The 25,420-nt window shown below is 45.9% G+C and overlaps 1 protein-coding gene across 1 annotated transcript in view; it reads right to left on the bottom strand.

The window, feature by feature from the left end:
- Nucleotides 1-11,967, bottom strand: part of bcl10 (BCL10 immune signaling adaptor) — a 73,469-nt gene extending 61,502 nt beyond the window's left edge. The window contains exon 1 of the mRNA XM_063064801.1: nucleotides 11,733-11,967. Within this exon, the coding sequence (XP_062920871.1) occupies nucleotides 11,733-11,783 (51 nt within the window). The 5' untranslated portion in view covers nucleotides 11,784-11,967. The remainder of the gene's footprint in view (nucleotides 1-11,732) is intronic.
- Nucleotides 11,968-25,420: the final 13,453 nt, after the last annotated feature.

Consider the following 25,420-nt stretch of genomic DNA (forward strand, 5'->3'; position numbering starts at 1 on the left):
CAGCACAGAGCAGAACCGGCCCAACCCTCACCTCGGGCCCCAACACCCTGACCTTTCCAATTCAGCTGGTCACCTAAACCATTGTCCAAACACTGGGTTCAGTCACCTCGACACGCTCTGGGACCCCACTGCCCTGATTTGGCCTGTAGCCGACCTTACTGATTCGGCCTAGTGCTTCAATCACTCCCTGATGAGGACTGGCTCATGGACTACCAGTCTCCTCCTCCTGAAGTCAATAATCAGCTCCTTGGTTTTGCTGACGTTGACAGAGGGGTTGTTGTTGTGAGACCACTCAGCCGTATTTTCATTCTCCTTGCTATATGTTACAGACGTCAATGATCTACAGAGGAATCTTTGAGTCATAGTTCATAGTTCACTAAAAGTGGCCATTCAAGTAGATAGCATCAGTTTATATGCCATGACATTTGATGTGGGCGATCTTGGTCTTTCCATGACCATGATTGTTCTTGGAAATTTTTTCCTACAAAAGTGGTTTTCCATTGCCTTCTTCTGGGCAGTGTCTTTGCAAGACTGGTGAACTCACCCACTACCAATGCTCTTCAGAGATTGTCTGCTTGGCATCTGTCGTCACATGACCATTACTTGTGATATGCACCAGCTGCTCATACAACCATCCACCACCTGCTCCCATGACTTCAAGTGACCCTGACTGGGGGGCCGAGCAGGTGGCACATCTTGCCCGAGGGTGACCTGCAGGCTAGCGGAGGGAAGGAGCACCTTACACCTCCTTTGGTAGAGATGTACCTCCACCCTGTCACCTGTGCAAGTAGATAGGGTGGTAAAAGTGGCAGACTTGATTTCACTGGTTGGCATATTGAGTGATGTCACGCTGTAGCTGTATAAAACCTTGGTTAGAGAATTGCATGCAGTTCTGGTTGCTCTAGAAGAATGTGGAGACTTTGCAGAAGATTCAGTGGTTCACCAGAATGTTGCTGGATTAGAAGGCATGAACTACAAGGGTAAGGTTAGAGAAACTCAGATTGTCCTTCCTAGAGTGCCAGAGGCCGAGGCAACATCTGATAGAGGTTTCTCAGATCATGAGGCATATTTTAGGTAGACAGTCAGAATCTCCTTCTTGTCTGTAATCAGCACTTGTATACCAGCTTAGCCCAGTGCTCTACTCTCTCTGCACTCGTGATCGTGTGGTTTTCAAATGTCATCTATAAGTTCGCCAGTGACACATCTGTTGTCAGCACAATCTCAAATGGTGACAAAGAGGTGTACGGCAGTGAAACCTTGTGTAAACGTCCAAAGTGCTGGTTGAGTGCTGTCACAACGACAACCTTGCACTCAACTTCAGTAAGACCTAGGAATTGGTTATGGACTTCAGGAAGGGGAAGTCAAGGGAACACACACCAGACCTCATTCTTCTCCGGAGGGGAAGGCCCCGAGTCCTCGGCTTTGCTTGTCGCTCGGCGGCCGGGGCGGGGTCGAAGCGCTCGGCAGAGATGGTGCTCGGTGTCGGAGGCTCGAAGTTTTCGGACGGACTCAGAGTTGGCTGTGGTTGGGTGCTTCCAGGGCATCAGCAGTTGTCGGCGCCTTGAGGTTTATGGCAGGGAGAGTTTCTCCCTTTCGCCGCCTGCTATCGGGGACTACCTGGAGATGATCGGGACTTTGAGACTTTTTTTTACCGTTCCCATGGTCTGCTCTTCATCAAATTATGGTATTGCTTTGCAGTGCTGTAACTATATGTTATAATTATGTGGTCTTGTCAGTGCTAGTCTTTGGTTTGTCCTGTTTTTTTGTAATATCACTCTGGAGGAACATTGTATCATTTCTTAATGCATGCATTTCTAAATGACAATAAACGAGGACTGAGTGTCCTCATAATCTAATCTAATCTAAATTGACAGATCAGCAGTTTCAAATCTATCCTGGGTCCAACATATTGATGTAATTACAAAGAAGGCATGACAGTGGCTATATTTCATTAGGAGTTTGAGGAGATTTGGTACATCACCAAAGACTCTAGCAGGTTTCTACAGATGTACCATGGAGAGCATTCTAACTGGTTACGTCACCGTCTGGTATGGAGGGGCCACTGGACAGGATCGGAAAAGGCTGCAGGAAGTTGTAAACTCAGCCAGCTCCATCATGAGCACTCGCCTCCCCAGCACCCAGGACACTTTCAGAAGGAGGTGTCGCCACCCAGGACATGCCCTCTTCTCTCTGCCACCATCACGGAGGAGGTATAGGGGCTTGTCGACACAGGAAAAGTCTGAACCCGTGCACACAACCCGACTGCAGAGATCAAGATTAGTAAGGACAAGATCTGTTCATATTTTGTCACAGTAGGCATGGAATTAAGATTTATTTAATTGACTGAGTGTGGAACAAAGCGCTGGTATCACTATTGAAGACTGTGTGTGGGAGAAAAATGGCAGAGACCCGGGTTGAATCCAAACGCCACCACTGTCTGCATGGAGTTTGCATCTTCTCCCTGTGACGGTCTAGTTCACCTGCGGATACTCCAGTTTCCTTCCTCGTTACTTACAGAAGGTATGATATATAATATACAAACATATATCGTGTTGTAATTCATAGCATATTTTATGTATTGCATTGTACTGCAGCCACAAAACAACAAATTTCATGCCATATGTCAGTGACAATAAACCTGTTATCCCTCCCCCAGTGTAAAAATATCAAATGTTACAGGACAGGCATTTAAGGTCAGAGGGGAAAAGATCAAAGCAGATGTTCAGGGCAGGTTCATAATCAGAATCTCAGAAGTGTGAGGCACATCGGCTTGTATTCAAAACACAATTGGGTAAGTTTGCAGATGACATAAAAGTTGGTGATGTTGCGGACAGTGTGGAAGGGTGTCGTAGATTACAACAAGACACTGAGAGGACGCAGAGCTAAAATGAGAATTAGCAGATGCAGTTCAACCTAGAGAAGTGTGAAGTGATTCACTTTAGAAGTTCAAACTTGAAGGCAGAGTGTGTGAGGAACAAAGGAATCTTAGGGTCCAACTCTACAGATCCCTCAAAGTTGCAGCACAAGTTGATAGGGTTGTTAAGAAGGCATGTGGTGTGTTGCTTCAGTAATCAAGGAAATGAGTTCAAGACCTGCAAGGTGATGTTGCAGCTCTATAAAATCCTGGCCAGACCACTCCTGGAGTATTGTGTTCAGTTCTGGTCACCTCATTATAGGAAGGGTATAGAGAGGGTGCAGAGGAGATTTGCTGGGATGCTGCCTGGATTAGAGAGAATAGGTTATGAGGACAGGTTAAGTGAGCTAGGGTTTTTCTCTTTGGAGTGAAGGAGTTTGAGGGTGACTTGATAAAGGTGTATAAGATTACAGGAGACATAGATCGAGAGGATAACCAGCGTCTTTTCCAGGGCTCCAATGACATCAGCTTAAGGTGAATGGAGGAAAGTATAGGGGAGACGTCAGAGAGTGGTGATGCCATGGTTAGCATGGCTGAGATGGGCCAAAGGGCCTGTTCCCTGCTGTATAACTTCACTCGCTCATCACTGAAATGTTCCCACAAGCAGCAGGCTCACTTTTGAGGGCTCTTCATCTCATGTTCTTGATATTTATTGTTCATCGATTATTATTACTTCTTTCTTTTTGTAGTTGCACACTGGTTGAATGCTTCAATTGGAGAGGTCTATTATGGTTATTATTCCATTATGGATTTATTGAGTATGCCCACAAGAAAATGAAACCTCAGGTTTGTATATGGTGACATATATGTACTTTGATAATACATTTACAGTACTTTGAACTTTTTAACTCTGTGATTCTAGTTACCCCCCCCCCCCACTCCTGGCCCCTTACTTACCCCCTCCCTTACTCCAACACAATCAACTACAGCCAATTACTCGTATGTCTTTGGATCATGGGAAACTTTCCACAGGCAGGGCCAGGGGTCAGGGTCGAACCTGCGTCTCTGGCGCTGTGAGGCAGTGACTCTACCCACTGCGCCACTTTGTTCCCACACCCACACACAGAGTCTTCAATAATGATACCAGCTGGTCGTTCCACCATCACTGTCAATTAAACAAATTTTAACTCCAAGCCCTCTCTAACAAAATCTGATCTTTACTTTACTAATCCAAAATCTAATTCATTAGTTCACTGGTATCATCCTTACATATCCACACATCTTTCTTTTTTTTATTCAAGAAAAACATTCAAAGATGGAAACGAGGTTGAAAGGGTACGGAGAAAATTTACAAGGATGTTGCCGGGTCTAGAGGACCTAAGTTATAAGGAAAGATTGAATAGGTTAGGACCTTATTCTTCAGAATGTAGAAGATTGAGAGGAGACTTGATGAAGGTATACAAAATTATGAGGGGTATAGATAGGGTAAATGCAATCAGGCTTTTTCCACTGACGTTGGGTGGAATGCCAACCAGAGGTCATGGGTTAAGGGTGAAAGGTGAAATGCTTAAGGGGAATATGAGGGGAAATTTCTTCACTTAAGAGGGTCGTGAGAATGTGGAAAGAGCTGCCAGCAATGTTTAAGAGAAGATTGGATAGGTACATGGATGTAGGTGCATGGAGGGGTATGGTCCCAGTGCAAGGCGATGGGAGTAGGCAGTAGATGGGAATAGATTTAGTGTGGACTAGATGGGCTGAAGAGCCTGTTTCTATGCTGTACTGTTCTATGACTCTACTATTGTTAATATGTTAAAATAATTCCTTTAGAGCAGGGGTTCCCAGCCTTTTCATGCTAATGAGCCCTACTATTAACCCCAGGGTTGGGAACCCCCGCTTTAGAGTCTCAGAGCACAGAAACAGGCCCTTCGGCCCATCTCACCCATGCCAACTGTGTTGCCTAGTGAGCTAGTACCATCTGCCCGCCTGTCCTCTCCTGTCCCTGTATTGATCTGGATGGGTTTTAAATGTAGCTAGTATACCTCCCTACCCACCATTTCTGGCCTCTCAATCCAAATACACACCACACTTTGCATGAAGAAGCTGCCCCTGATGTCCTTTTTAAACCTCTCGTCTCTGACCTTAAACCTCTGCCCTCGTTTTTTAGCATCACCTCCCTGAGGAAAAAGACTAAGTGTTTCCACCCTGGCTGCACCCCTCATGATTTTATGTATCTCAGTCAAGTCACCTCTCAATCCCCTGCATTCCAGGGAATAAAATCCTACACGACCTCTCCTCCCCTCCCCACCTTTGAGTACATCCACATGGAGTGCGTCATAGGAAGACAGCACCCATCATCAAGGACCCCCCGCCCTCCATGCCAGGCTCTTTTCTCACTGCTGCCATCCGGGAGGTACAGGACTCACACCACCAGGCTCAGGAACAGTTATTACCCCTCAACCATCAGGGTCCTGAACCAGACGGGATAACTTCACTCACCCCAACACTGAACTGTTCCCACAATCTATGGACTCACTTTCAAGGACATCTCATGTTCTCAATATTTATTGCTTACTTATTTATATTATTTTGTTTGTTTTTTTGTTTCTTTGTACTTACTGTGAATGCCCACAAGAAAACGAATCTCAGGGTGGTATAAATTTACTTTGAACTTTGAACATCCTGATAAATCTTTTCTGCAGTCTTTCTAGTTTAGTAACATCTTCCTATAGCAGGGTGACCAGAACTGCAAACGATACTCCAAATCCAACACCTTGTACAGTTGCAACATAATTTCCCAACTCCTGTACTCAGAGCTCTGACTGACGAAAGCCAGTGTTGTAAGCACCTCCTTCACCACCCTGTTTACATGAGACGTTCCTTTCAGCAAATGACGCACTTATACTCCTACACGAGGAAATCTGCAGATGCTGGAAATTCAAGCAACACACATCAAAGTTGCTGGTGAACGCAGCAGGCCAGGCAGCATCTCTAGGAAGAGGTACAGTCGACGTTTCGGGCCGAGACCCTTCGTCAGGACTAACTGAAGGAAGAGTGAGTAAGGGATTTGAAAGTTGGAGGGGGAGGGGGAGATGCAAAATGATAGGAGAAGACAGGAGGGGGAGGGATGGAGCCAAGAGCTGGACAGGTGATAGGCAAAAGGGGATACGAGAGGATCATGGGACAGGAGGCCCAGGGAGAAAGAAAGGGGGAGGGGAGCACTAGAGGAAGATGGAAAGCAGGCAAGGAGTTATTCTGAGAGGGACAGAGAGAGAAAAAGGGGATGGATAGATAGATAAATAAATAAATAAGGGATGGGGTAAGAAGGGGAGGAGGGGCATTAACGGAAGTTAGAGAAGTCAATGTTCATGCCATCAGGTTGAAAGCTACCCAGACAGAATATAAGGTGTTGCTCCTCTAACCTGAGTGTGGCTTCATCTTGACAGTAGAGGAGGCCGTGGATAGACATATCAGAATGGGAATGGGACGTGGAATTAAAATGTGTGGCCACTGGGAGATCCTGCTTTCTCTAGCGGACAGAGCAAGAACAGGAAGACAAATTACTATCTGAATGGTGTCAAGTTAGGAAAAGGGGAAGTACAACAAGATTCATTCGTAAGGCCAGTGATGTTGTGGGGATGGAACTGGACTCTCTGACGGTGGTGACTGAAAAGAGGATGCTGTCCAAGTTGCATGCCATCTTGGACAATGTCTCCCATCCACTACATAATGTACTGGTTGGGCACAGGAGTACATTCAGCCAGAGACTCATTCCACCGAGATGCAACACAGAGCATCATAGGAAGTCATTCCTGCCTGTGGCCATCAAACTTTACAACTCCTCCCTTGGAGGGTCAGACACCCTGAGCCAATAGGCTGGTCCTGGACTTATTTCATAATTTACTGGCATAATTTACATATTACTATTTAACTATTTATGGTTCTATTACTATTTATTAGTTATGGTGCAACTGTAACAAAAACCAATTTCCCCCGGGATCAATAAAGTATGACTATGACTATGACTATCTAGGTGTCCTTGTTCATCAGTCATTGAAAGTAAGCATACAGGTACAGCAGGCAGTTAAGAAAGCTAACACAAAATACTCTGCAGCTGCTGGGGTCAAAGGAACACTCACAATATGCTGGAGGATGCCCCTCCTCCCGTTCTTTCCGGATCCCTTATTTATTTATTGTTTTTTATTTTTTCCTTTTTTTTTCCTCTCTCTGTCCCTCTCACAATAACTCCCTGCCTACTCTCCATCTTTCTCTGGTGCTCCCCTCCCGCTTTTCTTTCTCCTTGGACCTCCTGTCCCATGACCCTCTCCCTTCTCCAGCCTTGTATCCCTTTTGCCAATCACCTGTCCAGCTCTTGGCTCCATCCCTCCCCCTCCTGTCTTCTCCTATCATTTTGGATCTCCCCCTCCCCCTCCAACTTTCAAATCTCTTACTCACTCTTCCTTCAGTTAGTCCTGACGAAGGGTCTCGGCCTGAAACGTCGACTGTACCTCTTCCTAGAGATGCTGCCTGGCCTGCTGTGTTCACCAGCATTTTGTGTGCGTCACTTATACTCCTATGTCCCTCTGTTCCCTTACACAACTCAGACATCCCACCTCTCCCGGGAGTTCCGGGAGTCTCCCGCATATCGATAGTAGCTCCCTGATGTCCGCAAATTATATACAATATCCCGGAAATCAATTTTTTAGAGGAGAGGGAGAGGGAAAAAAGAAAGAAAGAAAATGAATGAATCCTGCTTGATCTCTCTTTGTGCTAAGTAGACCCATCAGTTTTCTCTGTGGGCGGGCTTTACAGTCAACCTCTCTCTCTCTCTTCCATAGTCCATCAGTTCAGTTACTGCCGTCTGTAATGACGCTAAAATGATCCGGACAACTGTCGGTGATGAAGTACAAAAGCCTGGTGAAGAAATTCCCAAGGCTGGCGGTGACAACCTAACTATGTGAGGCTGTCCTATATGGGCCGGGCGCATTGGCATCTTAAAGGGGATTAGAGCGGGGCTTAAATTGGAGCGAAATTCCAAAATCGTCCGCTAAGACATCTTTAAAAACGCGCTCGCAGCAAGCAAATTCTTCAGGGATTTTTTCCTGAAACACTTCCACTTACAGGTACATCAAAGCCCGCGATGGGCTGGGTTTAAGTGCAGCTGTTTTCAGAAGAAAAAAACAATTTAAATAAATACCCGGCCCCCACCGAGGTCTCATCATTAGGATAGCAAACTGTTTACCTGTACTGTGCACTTTATATGCATTTTGAATTACACTTTATTAAATAATATGGTAATATATTGTTTTATACGGTGTGCGTGATATATCTATTGTGGCTACACTGTGGTCCGGACAGAGGTTGTTTCAATAGACAATAGACAATAGACACAGGAGTAGGCCATTCGGCCCTTTGAGCCGGCACCGCCATTCACTGTGATCATGGCTGATCATCCACAATCAGTATCCAGTTCCTGCCTTCTCCCCATATCCCTTGACTCCACTATCTTTAAGAGCTCTATCTAACTCTTTCTTGAAAGAATCCAGAGAATTGACCTCCACTGCCTTCTGAGGCAGAGCATTCCACAGATCCACAACCCTCTGTGTGAAAAAGTTTTTCCTCAACTCCGTTCTAAATGGTCTACCCCTTATTCTTAAACTTTGGCCTCTGGTTCTGGACTCCCCCAACATTGGGAACATGTTTCCTGCCTCCAGCATGTCCAATTCCTTAATAATCTTACATGTTTCAATAAGATCCCCTCTCAGCCTTCTACATTCCAGAGTATACAAGCCCAGTCGCTCCAATCTTTCAACATATGACATTCCTGCCATCCGTGGAATTAACCCAGTGAACCTGCACTGCACTCCCTCCATAGCAAGAATGTCCTTCCTCAAATTTGGAGACCAAAACTGCACACAATACTCCAGGTGTGGTCTCACCAGGGCCCTGTACGGCTGCAGGACCTCTTTGCTCTTATACTCAACTCCTCTTGTTATGAAGGCCAACATGCCATTAGCTTTCTTAACTCACAACACACTGGAGGAACTCAGCAGGTTGGGCAGAATCCGTGGAAACGATCAGTCAACGTTTCCACAGATGCTGCCCGACCTGCTGAGTTCCTCCAGCCTGTTGTGAGTGTTGCTTTGACCCCAGCAGCTGCAGAGTATTTTGTGTTAGCTTTCTTCACTGCCTGCTGTACCTGTATGCTTACTTTCGGTGACTGATGAACAAGGACACCTAGACCTCGTTGTACTTCCCCTTTCCTAACTTGACACCATTCAGATAGTAATCTGCCTTCCTGTTCTTACCACCAAAGTGGATAACCTCACATTTATCCACATTAAACTGCATCTGCCCACTCATCCAGCCTGTCCAAGTCACCCTGTATTCTTATAACATCCTCCTCACATTTCACACTGCCGCCCAGCTTTGTGTTATCGGCAAATTTGCTAATGTTACTTTTAATCCCTTCATCTAGATCATTAATGTATATTCTAAATAGGTGCGGTCCCAGCACCGAGCCTTGCGGTACCCCACTGGTCTCTGCCTGCTATTCTAAAAAGGACCCGTTAATCTCTACTCTTTGTTTCCTGTCTGCCAAACAATTTTCTATCTTTTCGTTTGTGGACAATCAGCCAGGTGACAATAAACTTGAACTTGAAGATACAGAACTTCTAAATCACTCATTTAAAATCCCCCATTTCGATGTCAAAAAGTAACTTCTGATCCCGACTATCGCAAGGGGTGGGTGTGTGTGTGTGTGTGTGTGAGACTACGGATGTATATGTGATCGGACATTGTCCGAATGAACGTTAAGCAGCGCACACCTGTAGTAAGGATACACTTTATGCTTTTATTTCTTTTAGAGACCACAGCATATCAGGGAGGCTAAGCACAGGGAAGGCTGCTCAAGTATTTCACAGATCGTTTCAGCAGAAAAGCAAAGTCTGACAGAAAAGGTCACTGGAGCTGAGGTGTACTTTACATCTTTCATCGTTGAGCATAACCTGCCACTCCAGGTGTGGAAGCACACAGGAAAGATATTCAGGAAAATGTTTCCTGATTCAGAAATAGAAGAAACTATGCCCCTCAGCAACCAAGACAGCGGCTATTGTGAACATGGCACATTAAGACAGAATTCAGAAGTCAGCTGTCTCACAAAACACTTGTGAATCTGATGTCTTGCAAAATTAACAAATTCATTGACACAGACTGCTGTGAGGTTGAGACCTCCCTGAAATGAGTTTTTGCAGGGTGGGATGTCTGACAACTTGAACACAAAAGTTTAAAGCTGTTGTCCAACTTTAGATAATATTTTGGAGGCAGAAATTGTACTGTATAATTCTGTCTTTGTTAGATACCTCCCCCAACAACCACACTTTCACGGGCTATTTTTAAAATTCAAATGCACTCTCCAATGCATGTGACGTATTTAAATAATACATTCGAACAGTTTTGTTTTAATTAAAGGAACACCACATCTCACTGTCAACCCTGAAGAATTGTTACTGATGCACCACAGAAAAAATGCTCTCCGGATGCATCACAGCTCCTCCTGTGACTACAAGAAACTGCAGAGAGTTGTGGACACAGCTCAGCGACCAGAAACCAACCTCCCCTCCACACGGTCTGCACTTCTCACTGCCTCAGTAAAGCCCCACCCACCCGACATTCTCTCTTCTTCCCTTCCCATTGATCAGCAGATACAAAAGCTTCCGGGCTCAAAGACAGCTTCTATTCTGCTATTGTAAAGACTATTGAACTGTTCCTTATTACAATAAGATAGATTCTTGACCTCACAATCTACCTTAGACCATGAGACCATAAGCAGAATTAGGCCATTCCATCATGGCTGATTTATTATCCCTCTCAACCCTGTCCTCCTGCCTTCTCCCCGTAAACTTTGACACCCAACTAATCAATAACCTATCAACGCAAAACACGAGGAAATCCGCAGATGCTGGAAATTCAAGCAACACACATAAAAGTTGCTGGTAAACGTAGCAGGCCAAGCAGCATCTCTAGGAAGAGATACAGTCGACGTTTCGGGCCGAGATCCTTCGTCAGGACTGTACCTCTTCCTAGAGATGCAAACACGAGGAAATCTGCAGATGCTGGAAATTCAAGCAATGCACATCAAGGTTGCTGGTGAACGCAGCAGGCCAGGCAACAACTCTAGGAAGAGGTACAGACCTGACGAAGGGTCTCGGCCTGAAACGTCGACTGTACCTCTTCCTACAGACGCTGCCTGGCCTGCTGCGTTCACCAGCATTTTGTGTGTGTTGCTTGAATAACCTATCAACCTCCACTTTGTATATATTTAATGACTTGGCTTCCATAGCTGTCTGTGGCAATGAATTCCACAGATTCACCACCCGCTGGCTAAAGAAATTCCTCCTCATCTCTGTTCTAAATGGATGTCCCTCTATTCTGAGGCCGTGCCCTCTGGTCCTAGACTCCCCCCTAGAAACCATAGAAACTACAGCACAGAAACAGGCCTTTTGGCCCTTCTTGGCTCTGCCTCTATAGGAAACATCCTCTCCACATCCACTCTATCTAGCAGATACCCAACACACCACGGTCTCCCCGGGTCCATTTTGTGGGCTGGGTTACCTCGGCTCCCGCGCGTCTCAGACAACAAATTTCACCGCATATGCCGGTGATACTAAACCTGATTCTGATTTCTGATCTGGCCCAGGTTGTGGGGATCCCCGGGGGATCTGCCCCGGCTAATTTGAATTGGAATAATTTGGCTCCGATTATCTCTGCAGGCTTTCCCTGTCCCGGGTGGCTGTGAGCCCGGCTTCCCTATCCCCGGATACGGGACGATCTCCAGCCCAGCCCTTCCCACCAACACACGGCGAGCGAGGCAACCACTTACTTCCTTCTTGATCTCGGCCATCTCATCCTCGCTGAGCGAGGCCGGATCCATCGGGCCGGTCCACCCGCTTGGGACGGGGTCCGCCGTCCCGTTCCGGGATCGCCCTGGTGCCTGCAGAGAGTCGCCGTGCTCCGGCCGAGAGGCGAGCGGCCGCTTCCTTCCTGCGCTCTGATTTAGGGCTGTCCCGGGATGCGAACCCCTCCTTCGCGGCGCTGACGCAGGGTGAACCTCCCTCCCTCAGCCACACGCCCACCTCTCGCCGGGAACCCCGGCGCTAATCCAGCCCACAACGCTGATAAAACCACCTTCCGCGTTCCCCCGGCGTCTGATTGGCTTCGAAGTTTTCGGCTAGACCTTTACAACACGGAAGCATGCAGAATTGTTTCATGTCATTTCCAGCACACAAGTGTAAAGGAGAACGAAATAATCCAACGCAGCACAAAAACACAGTAAGATAAATAATGCAATAATAATTTTAAAAATATATGTTAGCTTATACACATAGATGGATTGTACGTCCATAAAGTGACGCTAGTACATAAGGTGACTGACAGGAAATGAAGTAGTGGTGGTTCCAAACCGGAATCAGAATCAGGTTTAAAATTTGTCGTTTTGCGGCTGTAGTACAGTGCAATACACACAAAAACTATAAACTATAAATTACAAGATAACTATATATTTTTTAAAAGTAATGCAAAAAGAGAGAACTAAGTCGTGATGGGTTCATTGCCCATTCAGAAATCCGATGGCGGAGGGGAAGAAGCTGTTGCTGAAATGTGGAGTGTTGTACCTCCTCCCCGACGAGAAGAGGGCATGTCCTGGGAGGTGGGGGTCCTTACAGATGGATGCCGCCTTCTTGAGGCATCGCCTTTTGAAGATTTTGTCCTTCAGAATCGGGAGGAACTCAGCAGGTCAGGCAGTTCCCCTATGGAGGGAAATAGTCCACGTCTAGGGCCAAGACCCTTCAACAGGTCTGGAAAAGGACCCAGCTCCCCCCCCCCCCCCGGCCAAACCACCTTCTAATTCTGGCTCTCCCTCCTTCCTTTCCATTCCTGATGAAGGGTCTCAGCCCAAAATGTTGACTATTTAGTCTCACCTGACTGTTTATTCCCCTCCAGCATTTTGTGTGTGCTACTTTGCAGAATCTCTTGTGTTTAAGACTTCAGAATTAGGTTTGTTATCAGTGGCATACAGGGTACATGGTGAAATTTGTTGTTTTGTGGCAGCAGTATTGTGCAAGGCATGAAAATTATTAGGAGTCACAAAACAAGGCAGCGGGACCAGACAGCATCCCAGGGTGAGTACTCAGGATGTGTGCAGAACAACTGGCAGGTGTGTTTACAGACATTATTAATCTCTCCCTCTCCCAGTGTAGAGTGCCCTGCTGCTTCAAATTGTCCCTGTACCTAAAAAGACCAAGGTAACATGCCAGAACGACTGGCGTCCTGTCACACTCATCTCAATAATAAGCAAATGCTTTGAGAGGCTGGTCAAGGATTACATCTGCAGCTTGCTACCACCCACACTGGACCCCTACAATTCTCCTACAGACACAACCGATCGACAGATGACAAAATAGCCACAGTTCTACATACCATCCTTACACATCTGGAGAAGAAGGATGCTTATGTGAGAATGCTTTTCTTGGACTACAGTTCAGCATAAAACAGCATAATTCCATCGGGGCTCGACAAGAAGCTCAGAGACCTTGGCCTTCACCCTGCCTTGTGCAGCTGGATCCTGGACTTCCTGTCAGATTGGTGGCTGATGGTAAGAGTGAGATCCCTCACCTCTCCCCTTCTGACTCTCAACACAGGAGCCCCTCAGGGCTGTGTACTGAGACCCCTCCTTTACTCCCTGTATCGCCACCCATAGCTCCAATCTGCTAATTAAATTTGCTGACGACACTACATTGATTGGCCTAATCTCAAACAATAAGGAAGAAGTCATCTGTCTGACACAGTGGTGTCAAGAAAACATCCTCTCCCTCAATGTCACAAAAACAAAGGAGTTGGTTGTGGATGACAGGAGAAATGGAGATGGGCTAACCCTTATTGACATCAATGGATCTGGGGTTGAGAGGGTAAACAGCTTTAAGTTCCTCAGCATCCACATCACTGAGGACCTCACGTGGTCTGTACACACCAGCTGTGTGGTGAAAAAGACACAACAGCGCCTCTTTCACCTCAGACAGTTGAGGAAGTTTGGTATGGGCCCCCAGATCCTAAGAACTTTCTACAGAGGCATAATTGAGAGCATTCTCCTACGAAGACATTACTTCCTACATAGCGAAACCCAATAGCATGAATGGCAGCGATGCTTCAGTACCAGATGAGCTCAACACCTTCTATGCCCGCTTTGAAAGGGAGAATACAACTACAGCTGTGAAGATCCCTGCTGCACCTGATGACCCTGTGACCTCTGTCTCAGAGGTCGACGTTTGGCTGTCTTTAAAGAGAGTGAACCCTAGCAAGGCGGAAGATCCCGATGGAGTACCCGGTAAGGCTCTGAAAACCTGTGCCAACCAACTAGCAGGAGTATTCAAGGACATTTTCAACCTCTCACTGCTACAGGCAGAAGTTCCTACTTGCTTCAAAAAAGCAACAATTATACCAGTGCCAAAGAAGAATAATGTGGGCTGCCTTAATGACTATCGCCCGGTAGCACTCACATCTACAGTGATGAAATGCTTTGAGAGGTTGGTCATGACTAGACTGAACTCCTGCCTCAGCAAGGACCTGGACCCATTGCAATTTGCCCATCGTCACAATAGGACAACGGCAGATGCAATCTCAATGGCTCTTCACAGGGCTTTAGACCACCTGGACAACACAAACACCCACGTCAGGATGCTGTTCATCGACTGTAGCTCAGCATTCAATACCATCATTCCCACAATCCTGATTGAGAAGTTGCAGAATCTGGTCCTCTGTATTTCCCTCTGCAATTGGATCCTCAACTTCCTAACCGGAAGACCACAATCTGTGCAGATTGGTGATAACATCTCCTCCTCACTGACGATCAACACTGGTGCACCTCAGGGGTGTGTGCTTAGCCCACTGCTCTACTCTCTGTATACACATGACTGTGTGGCTAGGCATAGCTCAAATACCATCTACAAATTTGCTGATGATACAACCATTGTTGGTAGAATCTCAGGTGGTGATGAGAAGGTGTACAGGAGTGAGATATGCCAACTAGTGGAATGGTGCTGCAGCAACAACCTGGCACTCGACGTCAGTAAGACGAAAGAGCTAATTGTGGATTTCAGGAAGGGTAAGACGAAGGAACACATAACAGTCCTCATAGAGGGATCAGAAGTGGAGAGAGTGAGCAGCTTCAAGCTCCTGGGTGTCAAGATCTCTGAGGATCTAACCTGGTCCCAAGATATCGATGTAGTTATAAGGAAGGCAAGACAGCAGCTATACTTTATTAGGAATTTGAAGAGATTTGGCATGTCAACACATACACTCAGAAACTTCTATGGTTGTACCATGGAGAGCATTCTGACAGGCTGCATCACTGTCTGGTATGGAGGGGCTACTGCACAGGACCGAAAGAAGCTGCAGAGGGTTATAAATCTAGTCAGCTCCATCTTGGGTACTAGCCTACAAAGTACCCAGGACATCTTTAGGGAGCAGTGTCTCAGAAAGGCAGCGTCCATTATTAGGGACCTCCAGCACCCAAGGCATGCCCTTTTCTCACTGTTACCATCAGGTAGGAGATACAGAAGCCTGAAGGCACACACTCAGCGATTCAAAAACAGCTTCTTCCCCTCTGTCATCCAATTCCTAAATGGACATTGAAGCCTTGGACACTACCTCACCTCTTTTAATGTACAGTATTTCTGTTTTTGCATATTTTTTAAAAAATCTATTCAATATACGTAATAGATTTACTTGTTTATTTACAATATTTTATTTTATTTATTATTACTATTATTTTTTTCTCTCTCTGCTAGATTATGTATTGCATTGAACTGCTGCTGCTAAGTTAACAAATTTCACGTCACATGCCGGTGACAATAAACCTGATTCTGATTCTGACCTCCTGCATCACTGCCTGGCACGGGAACTATACCTTCCTTAACCGCAGGACTCTGCAGAGAGTGGTGCAGACAGCCCAGTGCATCTGTAGTTGTGAACTTCCCATGGTTCAGGACATTTACAAAGACAGGTGTGTTAAAGGGGCCCAAAGGATCACTGGGGACCCAAGACACTCCAACCACAATCTATTCCAGCTGCTACCATCAGTACCGCAGCATAAAAGCCAGGACCAACAGGCTCGGGGACAGCTTCTTCCACCAGGCCATCAGACTGATTAACTCACGCTGATTTGAATGTATTCCTATGTTACATTGACTGTTCTATTTAGTATAAATTACTATGATTACACATTGCACATTGGTTGGTGCGGCTGTAACGAAACCCAATTTCCCTCGGGATCAATAAAGCATATCTATCTATCTATCTAGACGGAGAGGGAACGAAAAGATTTTTACTCCTCATGTATGTGAAGGATGTAAGAAATAAAGTAAGTTCCATTCAATTCATAAATAGTGCAAAAGAGGACACATGGACGATAGAGAAATGGAAGGCTATGTAGAAGGGACGGGGGGGGGGTTAGATTGATTTCGAGGCGGCTAGAGGGTTGTCACAACATGGTGGGCCAAAGGGCCTGTACTGTGCTGTACTGTTCTATGCTCTAAGTAACTAAGGTGTCTCCATGAACCATTCAGAATCCTGATGGCAGAGGAGAATAAGCTATTCCTGAATTCCTCAATGTGTGTCTTCTGGCTCCTGTACCGCCTCCCTATTGGTTGTAATGAGAAGACAGCATATCCCGGAGGATGCTTAACGATGGATGCCGCCTTCCTGAGGTATTGCCTTTGAAGATGTCCTCGATGGTGGGGAGGCACTGAGTTTACATCCCTCTACAGCCACTTGTCATCCTGTGCATTGGAGCGTCCATACCAGTCAGGAAGCTCGTCTCATTTGCCACATTTGACCCATATCCCCTTAAACCAGGGCTTCCCAATCTTTTCATGCCATGAAGTCTTACCATTAACCCAGGGATCCATGCACCCCAGGATGGAAACCCCTGTTCTAAACCTTTCCTATCCACGTGCCTGTCTGAGCAAAACACACAAAATTCCGGAGGAGCTCAGCAGGCCAAGCAGCTTCTATGGAAACAAGATCCCGAAATGTTGATCGTGTACTCTTCTCCTCAGATGCTGCCTGGCTGCTGAGTTCCTCCAGCATTTTGTGTGTGTTGCTCGGATTTCCGGCATCAGCAGGTTTTCTTGTCTATGTACCTGTCCAAGTACCTTTTGAATATTGTTTATTACGAGCTTGAGGAGACTTTGTATGTCACCAAAGACTCTCACAAATTTCTGCAGATGCCCTGTGGAGAGCATTCCAACTGGTTCTATCACTATCTGGTGTGGTGGGACCACTGCATGGGATTGGAAAAAGCTGCAGAATGTTGTAAACTCAGCTAGCTCCATCATGGGCACCAGCCTCCCCAGCGTCCAGGACACCTTCAAAAGGAGATACCTCAAAAAGGCAGCATCCTTCATTAAGGACCTCATCACCCAGGACATGCCCTCTTGTCATTGCTACCATCAAGGTGCGGGTACAGGAGTCCGAAGACACATAATCAACGTTTCAGGAACAGCTTCTTCCCTCCGCTAGCAGATTTCTGAATAGACTATCAACCCATAAACACCGCTCACTACTTTTTGCTCTCTTTTTGTACGACTCATTTAATTTAAATATAGTATTTTATAGTTTTTTTATTATGTACTACTGCTACAAAACAACAAATTTTACGACATGTGCCAATGATATTAAACCTGATCCTGATTTTGTCTTCAACAACAAACAAGAGAAAATCTGTGGATGCTGGAAATCCAAGCAACACACACAAAATGCTGGAGGAACTCAACAGGCCAGGGATTAGGCAGAAAAACAGTTAGCATGGACTAGATGGGCTGAAGGTACTGTTTCTGTACTGTAGTGCTCTATCACTATGACGCAAGTCCCTTTTAAACTTTTCCCCTCTCGACCTAAACCTGCGCCTGCTTGTTTCTGTCCCTTTACATAGAAACATAGAAACATAGAAAATAGGTGCAGGAGTAGGCCATTCGGCCCTTCGAGCCTGCACCGCCATTTATTATGATCATGGCTGATCATCCAACTCAGAACCCAGCCTTCCCTCCATACCCCCTGACCCCTGTAGCCACAAGGGCCATATCTAACTTCCTTTTAAACATAGCTAATGAACTGGCCTCAACAGTTTGCTGTGGCAGAGAATTCCACAGATTCACCACTCTCTGTGTGAAGAAGTTTTTCCTAACCTCGGTCCTAAAAGGCTTCCCCTCTATCCTCAAACTGTGACCCCTCGTTCTAGACCTCCCCAACATCGGGAACAATCTTCCTGCATCTAGCCTGTCCAATCCCTTTAGGATCTTATACGTTTCAATCAGATCCCCCCTCAATCTTCTAAATTCCAACGAGTACAAGCCCAGTTCATCCAGTCTTTCTTCATATGAAAGACCTGCCATCCCAGGAATCAATCTGGTGAACCTTCTTTGTACTCCCTCTATGGCAAAGATGTCTTTCCTCAGATTAGGGGACCAAAACTGCACACAATACTCCAGGTGTGGTCTCACCAAGGCCTTGTACAACTGCAGTAGTACCTCCCTGCTCCTGTACTCGAATCCTCTCGCTATAAATGCCAGCATACCGTTCGCCTTTTTCACCGCCTGCTGTACCTGCATGCCCACTTTCAATGACTGGTGTATAATGACACCCAGGTCTCGTTGCACCTCCCCTTTTCCTAATCGGCCACCATTCAGATAATAATCTGTTTTCCTATTTTTGCCACCAAAGTGGATAACTTCACATTTATCCACATTAAATTGCATCTGCCATGAGTTTGCCCACTCACCCAACCTATCCAAGTCACCCTGCATCCTCTTAGCATCCTCCTCACTGCTAACACTGCCACCCAGCTTCGTGTCATCCGCAAACTTGGAGATGCTGCATTTAATTCCCTCATCCAAGTCATTAATATATATTGTAAACAACTGGGGTCCCAGCACTGAGCCTTGCGGTACCCCACTAGTCACCGCCTGCCATTCTGAAAAGGTCCCGTTTATTCCCACTCTTTGCTTCCTGTCTGCTAACCAATTCTCCACCCACACCAATACCTTACCCCCAATACCGTGTGCTTTAAGTTTGCACACTAATCTCCTATGTGGGACCTTGTCAAAAGCCTTTTGAAAATCCAAATATACCACATCCACTGGTTCTCCCCTATCCACTCTACTAGTTACATCCTCAAAAAATTCTATGAGATTCGTCAGACATGATTTTCCTTTCACAAATCCATGCTGACTTTGTCCGATCATTTCACCGCTTTCCAAATGTGCTGTTATCACATCCTTGATAACTGACTCCAGCAGTTTCCCCACCACCGACGTTAGGCTAACCGGCCTATAATTCCCCGGTTTCTCTCTCCCTCCTTTTTTAAAAAGTGGGGTTACATTAGCCACCCTCCAATCCTCAGGAACTAGTCCAGAATCTAACGAGTTTTGAAAAATTATCACTAATGCATCCACTATTTCTTGGGCCACTTCCTTAAGCACTCTGGGATGCAGACCATCTGACCCTGGGGATTTATCTGCCTTCAATCCCTTCAATTTACCTAACACCACTTCCCTACTAACATGTATTTCGCTCAGTTCCTCCATCTCACTGGACCCTCTGTCCCTTACTATTTCTGGAAGATTATTTATGTCCTCCTTAGTGAAGACAGAACCAAAGTAATTATTCAATTGGTCTGCCATGTCCTTGCTCCCCATAATCAATTCACCTGTTTCTGTTTGCAGGGGACCTACATTTGTCTTTATCAGTCTTTTCCTTTTTACATATCTATAAAAGCTTTTACAGTCCGTTTTTATGTTCTCTGCCAGTTTTCTCTCATAATCTTTTTTCCCCTTCCTAATTAAGCCCTTTGTCCTCCTCTGCTGAACTCTGAATTTCTCCCAGTCCTCAGGTGAGCCACTTTCTCTGGCTAATTTGTATGCTACTTCTTTGGAATTGATGCTATCCCTAATTTCTCTTGTCAGCCACGGGTGCACTACCTTCCTTGATTTATTCTTTTGCCAAACTGGGATGAACAATTGTTGTAGTTCATCCATGCAACCTTTAAATGCCTGCCATTGCATATCCACCGTCAATCCTTGAAGTGTCATTTGCCAGTCTATCTTAGCTAATTCATGTCTCATACCTTCAAAGTTACCCCTATTTAAGTTCAGAACCTTTGTTTCTGAATTAACTACGTCACTCTCCATGTTAATGAAGAATTCCACCATATTATGGTCACTCTTACCCAAGGGGCCTCTCACGACAAGATCGCTAATTAACCCTTCCTCATTGCTCAAAACCCAGTCCAGAATAGCCTGCTCTCTAGTCGGTTCCTCGACATGTTGGTTCAAAAAACCATCCCGCATACATTCCAAGAAATCCTCTTCCTCAGCACCTTTACCAATTTGGTTCACCCAGTCTACATGTAGATTGAAGTCACCCATTATAACTGCTGTTCCTTTATTGCACACATTTCTAATTTCCTGTTTAATACCATCTCCGACCTCACTACTACTGTTAGGTGGCCTGTACACAACTCCCACCAGCGTCTGAGGAGAGGAGGCGCCAGAGGCGGTGTTGCGTGGTGGTTGTCCTTGCTGGAATGGGGCATGGATCCCTCCCATCCGTGCTGCCCTCCGGTGTTCGCTCAGTGGAAAACCAGCCGGATTGTGTTTGTCTGCGGCCGCACTAGCCCGCGATGATTAGACTGCTGCGGGCTTGTTCTCGCCAGCAACATCCATGCGCCATCAATCGACAGGACATGATACTCAGGCACTTGGGCCAGATTATTATTCTTTTGCGTGACTGTATGTTTACTGCTGTCATAATTATATGTGTGAAATGTGCCTCGCATGGTGTGTGATTGTTAGTACTGTCATTTACACTTTGTTTGATTGTAGTCATGTGTGGTTGAATGATAATTAAACATGAACTGGAACTTTTCCCTGGGGAAAAAGACGAAGATGTCAATGTGCATTTACCCTATCTAGGACTCTCACAATGTGACAGAACCTTCAGGTTTTCCAGTCGAAGATCTGCATCACATTTTGGAATAGTAGTAGTCTCCCTGCAAGTTTGAGTGGTCCTGTCTGACGCAAATAAGATCCTTCAGCCCAAATGTCTATCTTTCTATTTATTTATTTAAAGATAAAGCACAGAACTGCACCACCTGGCAACACATTTGTTTAACCCTGGTCTAATCACAGGGTAATTTACAACAACCGACTAACCTGCTAACCTCTTTGGACTGTGGGAGGAAACCAGAGCACCCGGAGGAAACTCATGCACACATGGGAAGGAACATACAAGCTTCTTACAGAGGTGTCAGAGTTGGACTCTGAATTCTGAGACACCCCAAGCTGTAATAGTGTTGCACTAACTGCTACACTATCGTGGGGCCCCTATGTCCCGTAGTCGTATTCCCAAACCACTTCTCTCTATATCTCACCCACTGTGTCTGCCTTGTATTCCTTTCTCAAACATGTCATCCTGTTATAGGTGCTGAGGTCAAGAAGGTTGAGAACTTCAATTTCTTTGGCGTGAACATCACCAACAGCCTGTCCTGGTCAAACTATGTAGACAACATGGTCAAGGAAGCACCTCTACTTCCTCAGGAGGCTAGAAACATTTGGCACGTCCCCGCAGACCCTCACCAATTTATATCAGTGTACAATAGGAATCACCACAGCTTGCTTTGGCAACTGCTCCGCACGTGACCATGAGAAACTGTGGAGAGTCGTGGAAGCAGCTCAGCACATCACAGAAACCAGGCCCCCCTCCTTGGACACTGTCTACACTTCTCACTGCCTCGGTGAAGGAGGAGGGAGGAGAAGATGGCGGCGCGACGCAGCGTGCGCGGCCGTTCCGAATGATATCGTATATTAGATTATGAGGACACGCAGTCCTCTTTTATTGTCATTTAGTAATGCACGCATTAAGAATATGTTTTAACTAGGGGGCCGTGCACAATCCTGATTTGATGGAGACAGTTGTGAGAAGCACGGAGGAACACCTGGAGAAACTTCTGAAATGCCCGCTTCACTGCCGCTGCTACTGTGCAATCGAGAATCTCCGGAGAGTAAGGCCCCAAATCCTCGGCTTTGCCTATTGCTTGTTGCCGGGGCCGGGGTCGAAGCGCTCGGCAGAGATGGTGCTCGGTGCTCGGTGTCGGAGAGCTGGTCGGAAGCTCGGAGTTTTCCGACGGGCTCGGAGTTGGACTGTGGTCGGATGCTTCCAGGATGCTGCATCGGCAAGTTGGCGGCGCTGGAGGTTCACCGTCTGCATGAGATGATGGGACTTTCGAGAGACTTTGAGACTTTTTACCGTGCCCATGGTCTGTTCTTTATCAAATTACGGTATTGCTTTGCACTGTTGTAACTATATGTTATAATTATGTGGTTTTTGTCAGTTTTTCAGTCGGATTGTCATGTGTTTCTGTGATATCATTCTGGAAAAAAACATTGTATCATTTCTTAATTCATGCATTACTAAATGACAATAAAAGGGGACTGTGTGTCCTCATCATCTAATCCAATCTAATCTAAAGCAGCCAGCATAATCAGTGACTCCACCCACACCAGACATCCTCCCTTCTTCCCCGGAAGATACGAAAGCCCAAAAGCATGTACTGCCAGCAGCATGAAGAGCGTCTATCCCACTGTTATCAGACTATTGAATGGTTCCTAGTATGATAACATGGACTCTTGGGCTCTTCATTATGATCTCGTACCTTACGGTCTGCCTGCACTGCACTTTCTCCGTAACTGTAATATTTTATTTGCCAACAACAGGAATTCTGCAGATGCTGGAAATTCAAGCAACACACATAAAAGTTGCTGGTGAACGCAGCAGGCCAGGCAGCATCTCTAGGAAGAGGTACAGTCACGTTTCAGGCCGAGACCCTTCGTCAGGACATATTTTATTTGCCATTCTGTTATTAGACCATAAGATCATAAGACAAAGGAGCAGAAGTCGGCCATTTGGCCCATTGAGTCTGCTCTGCCATTTTATCATGAGCTGATCCATTCTCCCATTTAGTCCCACTCCCCCGCCTTCTCACCATAACCTTTGATGCCCTGGCTACTCAGATACCTATCAATCTCTGCCTTAAATACACCCAATGACTTGGCCTCCACTGCTGCCCGTGGCAACAAATCCCATAGATTCACCACCCTCTAGCTAAAAAAATTTCTTCGCATTTCTGTTCTGAATGAGCGCCCTTCAATCCTTAAGTCATGCCCTCTCATACCAGACTCCCCCATCATGGGAAACAACTTTGCCACATCCTCTCTGTCCATGCCTTTCAACATTCGAAATGTTTCTATGAGGTCTCCCCTCATTCTTCTAAACTCCAAGGAATACAGTCCAAGAGCGGACAAACGTTCCTCATATGTTAACCCTCTCATTCACAGAATCATTCTAGTGAATCTTCTCTGTACCCTCTCCAATGTCAGCACATCCTTTCTTAAATAAGGAGACCAAAACTGCCCACAGTACTCCAAGTGAGGTCTCACCAGCGCCTTATAGAGCCTCAACATCACATCCCTGCTCCTATACTCTATTCTTCTAGAAATGAATGCCAACATTGCATTCGCCTTCTTAACCACCGACTCAACCTGGAGGTTAACTTTAAGGATATCCTGTACGAGGACTCCCAAGTCCTGTTGCATCTCAGAACTTTGAATTCTTTCCCCATTTAAATAATAGTCTGCCCATTTATTTCTATTGCCAAAGTGCATAACCATACACTTTCCAACATTGTATTTCATTTGCCACTTTTTTGCCCATTCTCCCAATCAATCCAAGTCTCTCTGCAGATTCTCTGTTTCCTCAGCACTACTGGCCCCTCCACCTATCTTTGTATCGTCAGCAAACTTAGTCACAAAGCTATCTGTTCCATAATCCAAATCGTTGATGTACAATGTAAAAAGAAGCGGCCCCAACACTGATCCCTGTGGAACATCACTGGTAACCGGCAGCCAACCAGAATAGGATCCCCACTCTCTGTTTCCTGCCAATCAGCCAATGCTCTATCCACATATGTAACTTTCCCGTAATTCCATGGGCTCTTATCTTGTTAAGTAGCCTCATGTGTGGCCTTATTGTTTGAGATGGCATGGTAAACATGGTGGGGATATTTGGCAACCAGAGCTGAACACAACACTCCGTGTGGTCAAACCAGGGTTTTGCAGAGCTGCAACATTTTCCCTTGACTATTAACGGCCGACACACCATGCGCCTTCTGAACCGCCTTGTTGTGCAGGTAGGTTGAAGGGAAGTAATGGAGTTGAGTATGACGTTCTCCTGAGGGGCTAACGGAGAATGCCTTTGTGGGGAGAAGGATGCATGGGCAGCCACCACCTGGTCCTTGACAGATCAGGCTCAGCTTCCAGCAGAATGGAATTCAAAATCACTGGGGACCCTTCACTGCCGTTCTGATGTGTCCTCATCTTCCTCCAGCTCCACCACTGAGGTCTGGGTTGGATCACTTTTTGTCTCGAACCAACCCCTTGACCTTACCACCATGGGTGGCCCTATCAAGAGCTAAACTCCAGAAGGCATCTTGCTCCTGGGATCTCAAGAACTCATAAGCCTCTCCACCACGCCAAGGTGACGATCCTCAGAGAAGGTTCAAGTAGCTGTTCTTGAATCTGGTGATGTGGGACCCTTGCCCATTGGTAGCTTCAAACATAAAACATAGAACATAGAATAGTACAGCACGGTACCGGCCCTTCAGCCCACAATATTGTGCCGACCCTCAAACCCTGCCTCCCATATAAGCCCCCACCTTAGATTCCTCCACATACCTGTCTAGTAGTCTCTTAAACTTCACTAGTGTATCTGCCTCCACCACTGACTCAGACAGTGCATTCCACGCACCAACCACTCTCTGAGTAAAAAAACCTTCCTCTAATATCCCCCTTGAACTTCCCACCCCTTACCTTAAAGCCATGTCCTCTTGTATTGAGCAGTGGTGCCCTGGGGAAGAGGCGCTGGCTATCCACTCTATCTATTCCTCTTATTATCTTGTACACCTCTATCATGTCTCCTCTCATCCTCCTTCTCTCCAAAGAGTAAAGCCCTAGCTCCCTTAATCTCTGATCATAATGCATACTTTCTAAACCAGGCAGCATCCTGGTAAATCTCCTCTGTACCCTTTCCAATGCTTCCACATCCTTCCACATCAAGATTGTCATCTCATGTTCTAATGATAGTCAGCTGCTTATTGAATCATTATTATTTTATTTTGTATTTGCAGTTTGTTGTCTTTGGCACACTGGTTGTGTCCGTCCAGCTGGGTGCAGTCTTTCATTGATTCTATCGTGTTTCTTGGATTTACTGTGAATGCCCACAAGGAAACAAATCCCGGGGTTGTATATGGTGACATATTTGTACTTTGATAATAAATTTACTTTGAACTTTGAACATTGAAGAATATTTTCTATCATTCTGTTTCCCTTTCCGTAGGCCAGCTCTGAACTTGGGACGCTATTAAAAGTACCACAGAATTAAATGTTGTATGTGCCAATGGTGAAT

Source organism: Mobula hypostoma, chromosome 12 (genome assembly GCF_963921235.1).
Source record: "Mobula hypostoma chromosome 12, sMobHyp1.1, whole genome shotgun sequence".
Taxonomy (NCBI): domain Eukaryota; kingdom Metazoa; phylum Chordata; class Chondrichthyes; order Myliobatiformes; family Myliobatidae; genus Mobula; species Mobula hypostoma.